The 6421-nt window shown below is 35.5% G+C and overlaps 2 protein-coding genes across 2 annotated transcripts; one reads left to right on the top strand and one right to left on the bottom strand.

Annotated features, from left to right (window-relative positions):
• Positions 1-200: 200 nt before the first annotated feature.
• On the bottom strand, positions 201-5525 carry LOC122404825 (protein SMG9). Its single transcript, XM_043409081.1, has 9 exons — positions 5517-5525; positions 2065-2248; positions 1934-1980; positions 1652-1841; positions 1283-1579; positions 1067-1211; positions 856-976; positions 636-744; positions 201-554 (listed from the first exon to the last, which is right to left on the bottom strand). The coding sequence occupies exons 1-9, from the start codon at positions 5518-5520 to the stop codon at positions 476-478; spliced, it is 1176 nt and encodes a 391-aa protein (XP_043265016.1). The 5' UTR covers positions 5521-5525; the 3' UTR covers positions 201-475.
• On the top strand, positions 2733-6391 carry LOC122404822 (T-complex protein 1 subunit epsilon). Its single transcript, XM_043409075.1, has 7 exons — positions 2733-2967; positions 3425-3849; positions 3927-4119; positions 4549-4818; positions 5118-5303; positions 5629-5947; positions 6020-6391. The coding sequence occupies exons 1-7, from the start codon at positions 2860-2862 to the stop codon at positions 6151-6153; spliced, it is 1635 nt and encodes a 544-aa protein (XP_043265010.1). The 5' UTR covers positions 2733-2859; the 3' UTR covers positions 6154-6391.
• The last annotated feature ends 30 nt before the right edge of the window (positions 6392-6421 follow it).

Here is a 6421-nt window from a genome sequence, read left to right as displayed (position 1 = left end):
ATAAACTGTGTTACTAGTTACCAAAGTGTTTTGTTGTAACTACTATTCCATGTGATTACCACTTTAAATATCGCTTCGTGTACGATTCGGTGTTATTGTATATACACGGACTTACAGTTGGAACAGAGGTAAAACTGCGGTTTACTGACTTTGAGCAATCAGTTTATTTTCTCCTGCCTATATAGTATTAAGACACTTTCAGGTGAGAGCGCGCGAATTAGTACATTTGTATTTTCCTCGGAATTTATTTCCTTTAGTCGCTCGTTCACGCCAAACGAAACAAACTACGAACAAGAAAACATTATACTCGCTCAGCTCTGTCCAAAGCTTAAATTTCTCTCATTCTGCCTTCGTTATCGTAGTACATGAATGACGGCCGATGTCAGTTTATTTCCGCATGTTTAATTGAATTACAATACAACATGTAAAGAGAAATAAGGTCATGTAAAGGGGTCCACCCACGAACAGAAGAGATTTATGGCATTAATCTTCCATACTCTGAAGAGAGATGACTTTTCTTAATTGCCTCCATTACTCTTGAAACGTAGTGATACCTAAATAGTTCAAACATAGCACCGAATAAAATAATTTAACAATGTATAACCGAATGGAAACAATTTCCTTTATATATTTACCAATTTTTTTCTGTTAAAGTACTTGGAGTCATTTGATTCCTATTCACTCCATGTATTTTTGTTCTCAGTTTCTCTATCAGAGTTTTCTCGCTTTGACGCATTGTAGGTTCTAGATCAAACGATACGAACTTAATTAAATGAAACACGTTTAGTAATAATTTGTTTAAACTATGTCCAAGGGAAAGTAAGTAATTCACCGATATTCTATGTTTTACCATACCTTCGCTTACGATCTGCGGTATAAAAAATAAATTTAATCCAGCATCCATCGAATGATTACTCATGTCTAAACCACTGTGAGTCTGTAATCTAGAGTTGGAAAATACTTTGCTATAAAATTCCTGCGAACGCATAATCGATTACATTATTCTTAAATATTGGGTAATCTAGTATTTTTACTTGTAGCAACATTATGCATTTTCAATAACTACCTTAATTTTTTCGACAGTGTTTGGAGTGAAATCTTGTAGTTCTGCTTTATTATGTAAAAATACGATATGCGGATAGTACTCGACATAGTCTTGGTCCATATTACTTGTAGAGGATGGTTTCAACATTTCTGCAGTTTGTAGGAACCTGTGATTCAGAAGAATCTGTTATGCTACTTGATTAAAACTTGTAGCGCAATACGCTTATATTATACTTGCCTAACTAAATTTAAATCGACAAACCAGTCTTGCACAAATATAATGACATGACAGACTGAAAACATAAATGCTGCAAATTGTAAGGATTGCAATTCCAAGTTTGTTTCCATGTTTGCGAAGTCTGTTGTAGGTTTCTTTTGATCATAAGGAGTAGAATAGTCTATGGTCGATCCAGAAAGTATAGGTTGGGTATCTAAATATATTACTCGATTTTTTGTTACAAAAAAATCTATACCGCACGTGCAATTAGCACCACTTTCGTGATGCGACATATCTTGAGTCGGAAATATATTGGATCTAGAAAAGCAAACATTTTTTTACAAAAAATATAAGCTTCAATGAGATCTTGAATATTAGGAAAGTACTAACGCATAATTTGATGTTAAAAGAGACATGATGGTTGATTTTCCAACACCTTGAGCTCCTAAACATCCTACTACTAAGAAATCTTGCTGGTCGTACAAAAATTCAAGAGGGTTTTCACAAAGTTGCATATTCTCGTCCATAAATTTGACACTACTGGTCATTTCAAGGCATGTTGATAATATGGTACGAGTAGCTGAAAAGTTATTTAAATCCATGAAGTTTACGACCATAATCAAAATCATGCAACTGACAAGAACTTCTTAGGAAGAAATAAAAAAAGCATACAGTCTGGAATCTTTGATGGAACGTTGGACAACGAATCAGCCTCCTTCCTAGATCATTGACAGAGTATTCGATAAGTACAAAATTGAATTATAAATTTATGAGTGCAATATGAAACGAAAACTTGTTTTTACTTGTTACCGCCATTACGTTGGCTTGGCGAAACAGCCCTGCTTTCACCTTCCCTCGTTTTCAATATAAACGTCGGACGATCTACAACTTTGATCGTGCCCCTGCCATCGTTGTCCCTTGCTTCGGAATCTTTGGGCGTAATCGGTATCATTTTTTGTACATTCATGATGATTACCTTCTCATTTTCTGTAAAATATTTACGATTAATATATTCATCATTTAAGGTAAAAGGAATATTTCTAATTGAGATTTATACAAAATATACAAATTATACAATGTAGAATGTTTACAAGTTTAAAATTTTTCTGTCACCATTGGAATGCTTTCAGTTCCTATTATTTTCTATGATGTATAAATTTCACAAACGAAAATAATCTTTCGTGTAACATTAACCTCTTATTTAACAACAGAATAGTCGACTTCAAACTTAACCAAGCTGTGTTTACATGTCGTATGATTAATACATACACAGTACACAGAATTTTGCGAATATCACCACGCATAGCTGTGCACTAGGGCAGTTTCTCATGACACCGGTTTACTATCTAGTAATACTGTTTAGTACCAACACCATACGAGTGCAGTGTTGAAGTAGAAATTCTTCAAATTTTGCATTACGATCTATGATGTCATTATTCCATCCGGAATATTCTAGAATAGATGGCGGCATGCATATCCGTTGAAGGCAAAAAACGGGTCGTGTAGTTCTGTTGTCGACGAAGTATAATTTTATAAAAATTGACGCTACCTTACTAGCGTCGCAAGTATAAGGTGCTCGGGTCGAACTGGTAAGCAAAATGAATTTGGTACCAGGATCTGTGACCTTTGATGAATACGGCAGGCCGTTTCTTATCTTTCGTGACCAAGATAAACAAAAACGGCTAACCGGCATTGATGCAATTAAGGTAAAATTCAGTTCATTCTTCTTTTTATTAATTTTTATTAATCTCACCGTTTCGAAAATCTATTTATTTATGGTTCTATTGGGCTTATAACTTCGAAATTATATATAACGGGTTCTCGGATCGACCACGTGAAGCCCAAGCAATGGCGTCGTTCTGGGCTTGACAATTAATTAGAAAAGCTTTACTTAAATATATATTATTTTTACCAAAATTGTGCGAATGATTACTTTAAATTACTTTAAGGAAGCAATTTGTTCTATTTGGATCAATACTTTTGAAGTTCGGGGAAATTTAAGTTTTAACGGGTGTGCTTCTTTTTTACCATAAAAGGAAATGTGTCGTCACGAGATACGTACTTCGGCAGAATCTTGAAAATGTTTTGATTTTAATTAAATTGTTACACTTGGCATAAAATATATATTTATAACGTAGCAAATAAGTAATTTTTAATTTTCAGTCACACATTTTAGCGGCTCGTAATGTGGCCAATATTCTTAAAACTTCTTTGGGACCAAAAGGTCTTGATAAGTTAATGGTAAGTTCCGACGGAGATGTTACCGTAACCAATGATGGAGCAACTATTTTGAAGAACATGGATGTGGACCATGAAATTGCAAAATTGATGGTTCAATTATCTCAATCCCAAGATGATGAGATTGGGGATGGTACTACTGGAGTAGTCGTGTTAGCTGGTGCACTTTTGGAACAAGCAGAACAATTGTTAGATAAGGGAATTCATCCGATCAGAATTGCAGATGGTTTTGAAATAGCAGCAAAATGTGCGGTTAAACATCTCAAAAGCATTGTAGAAGACTTTGAAGGAAGTCTGGATAATCTCGAACCATACATAAAAATAGCTATGACCAGTCTTGGTTCAAAGATGTAATAAGACAAAATTATATAATTGTATGCATTCGTTCTAATAATAACATGATGATACTTTCTTCACTCTATTCCAGCATCAACAAGTGTCATAGGCAAATGGCAGAAATAGCTGTAAAAGCTGTATTCGCAGTTATGGATCCTTTCGTACGCGATGTAAATTTTGAACTCATAAAAGTAGAAGGAAAGGTCGGTGGCAGGCTAGAAGACACTGTCCTAGTTTATGGTGTTGTTATTGATAAAGACTTCAGTCACCCTCAAATGCCTAAGGTAAAATGTAGTTAAACCTCACTACGAAATTATATTACAGTAGTAACCGCTTAAGGGTCGCTCGATGTTCGAAGCCGCTTGGCTTTCAAGAATTGGTGGAGATAATCGCGGACACTTAAGTGGACACTGCTGTATTATTTTGAACAAACGTATTAATTTAACCGATGATGATAAAAAGCAACAGAGAAGGGTAAAGGTTCAGAAAATTTGTTTAGTATACTTTCTGTTCATGACTGGAAACTATTCCTTTGGTTATCTTATTAACCATTGGAAAAGTTAAGTTGATGTTGGAGTAACTATACGACGATCCGACCTTTACAGTGGCTTCAATGATCATAAGATTATGAGAGCTGAGGGAATAATTACTTTTATTTAATGCACGATTCTAATAAATTATGGAATTAATATTGGAGGAATTTGCATTATTAGAGATTGGAAAATGTGAAATTGGCCATTTTGACCTGTCCGTTCGAGCCGCCCAAACCGAAAACAAAGCATAAGTTGGACATTACATCGGTCGAAGACTATAGAGCTTTACGTGAATATGAACGGGAGAAATTCACAGAAATGGTGAAAAAGGTTAAGGAGGCAGGTACAACACTTGCTATTTGTCAATGGGGTTTCGACGACGAAGCCAATCATCTCCTCCTACAGAATGAATTGCCAGCAGTTAGATGGGTCGGTGGTCCAGAAATTGAAGTAAGTTTTATTTAGCGTAGACACACTTTTGTTCTGCCCGATGATGACAAAGCGCTACGGAAGAGGGTAAAAGTCTAGATAATCGATTAATAATTTTCTAAATCTGAATTTCTTTCCTCGTATCAGTTTCCTAGTATGAGAATGAAAAACAAGACTTTTGAAATTCATTATTCGGTAATCTTTCTTTTATAGTAGCTCTAATGACCAATGATTATGAGATCTGAGGGCTTTTGTTTAATTTTTAGAAAATTATAGAAATAAATGTCGAACGTGGCGAAATAGTAACCAATTTTTTTTAGCTAATTGCTATTGCAACGGGCGGCCGTATCGTTCCACGTTTCGAGGAATTGACACCGAAGAAACTTGGTCACGCAGGCGTCGTCAGGGAGCTGACATTTGGCACTACTAAGGACCGAATGCTCGTCATCGAAGAATGCCAGAATTCTCGAGCGATTACAATCTTCATTCGCGGTGGAAATAAAATGGTAATTCTTAAAATATTCTCTTTTTAAAACAAATTATGAGCAAGGAGAATTTCAGCGGTATTTACATATACCTAACTGACCAGACACCTTGCAAGAACAACGCATTGCAATATTTATTCTGTCGTTCAATTTCCATATATTTAATTGAAGACAATTTGCCTAATGCTACAACTACATGTTTCAAAGATATTAAAATTGACGAAATCGACTTACCCATTCGGATTTACTTCTAACTTTGTACCCTTATAAATTTAAATGGTCGTCATTGGTTTTCGGTGTCCATTTTCTTTCAAGTGTATAATTCCGTTTCCATTTTTGTTTAAAGATTATTGAAGAGGCAAAGCGGGCTATTCATGATGCACTTTGTACGGTTCGCAATGTGATCAAGAATAAGAAGATTGTATATGGCGGTGGCGCTGCTGAGATTTCCTGTGCTCTTGCTTGTGCAAATCAGGCCAATAGGATCAGCACTTTGGAACAGTATGCCTTCCGTGCGTTCGCGGAGGCTTTGGAAGCTGTACCAATGGCACTTGCTGAAAATGCTGGTCTTTCTCCCGTCGATACCATAGCTGAAATTAAAGCACGTCAAATAGTTGAGAACAACCCCGCTCTCGGTGTTGATTGCTTGCATGCAGGCACTGCCGGTACGTACTGACCTTACTATTATTTATTACTTGTTACAACGAACAGCGATAAATTATTTGTTAATGCTGTAGATATGAAAGAGCAACACGTTATCGAGACATTGACGAGTAAGTCTCAACAAATCTTGTTGGCCACGCAATTGGTGAAAATGATACTTAAAATTGACGATATACGTTCAGTGAGCGATGCCAGCGATGCAGCGTAAAAAAGATAACATATTTTCTACTTCGATTATAAATTTATCTACGAAGAGAATTGGATGTATACGTCACCATTTTACTTCGAGCTTCATTTACGTTTTTAATTGAAAAAACTACGTTTCACTAAACAACTAAATTTCATTAACTCTCACGCCTCTTTTGTCGTCGATTTGCTACACATTGATAATTTATATGATAATACTGTATTACGATACGAATAAATTTGTTTTACTTTTACCAATATTCACGGCATTTTCCTAACCTAAACCGTAT

This window comes from Colletes gigas, unplaced genomic scaffold (assembly GCF_013123115.1).
Source record: "Colletes gigas isolate AHSC1104 unplaced genomic scaffold, ASM1312311v1 Colletes_gigas_Sc00003, whole genome shotgun sequence".
NCBI lineage: Eukaryota > Metazoa > Arthropoda > Insecta > Hymenoptera > Colletidae > Colletes > Colletes gigas.
This window is presented reverse-complemented; position numbering and strand designations above follow the sequence as displayed.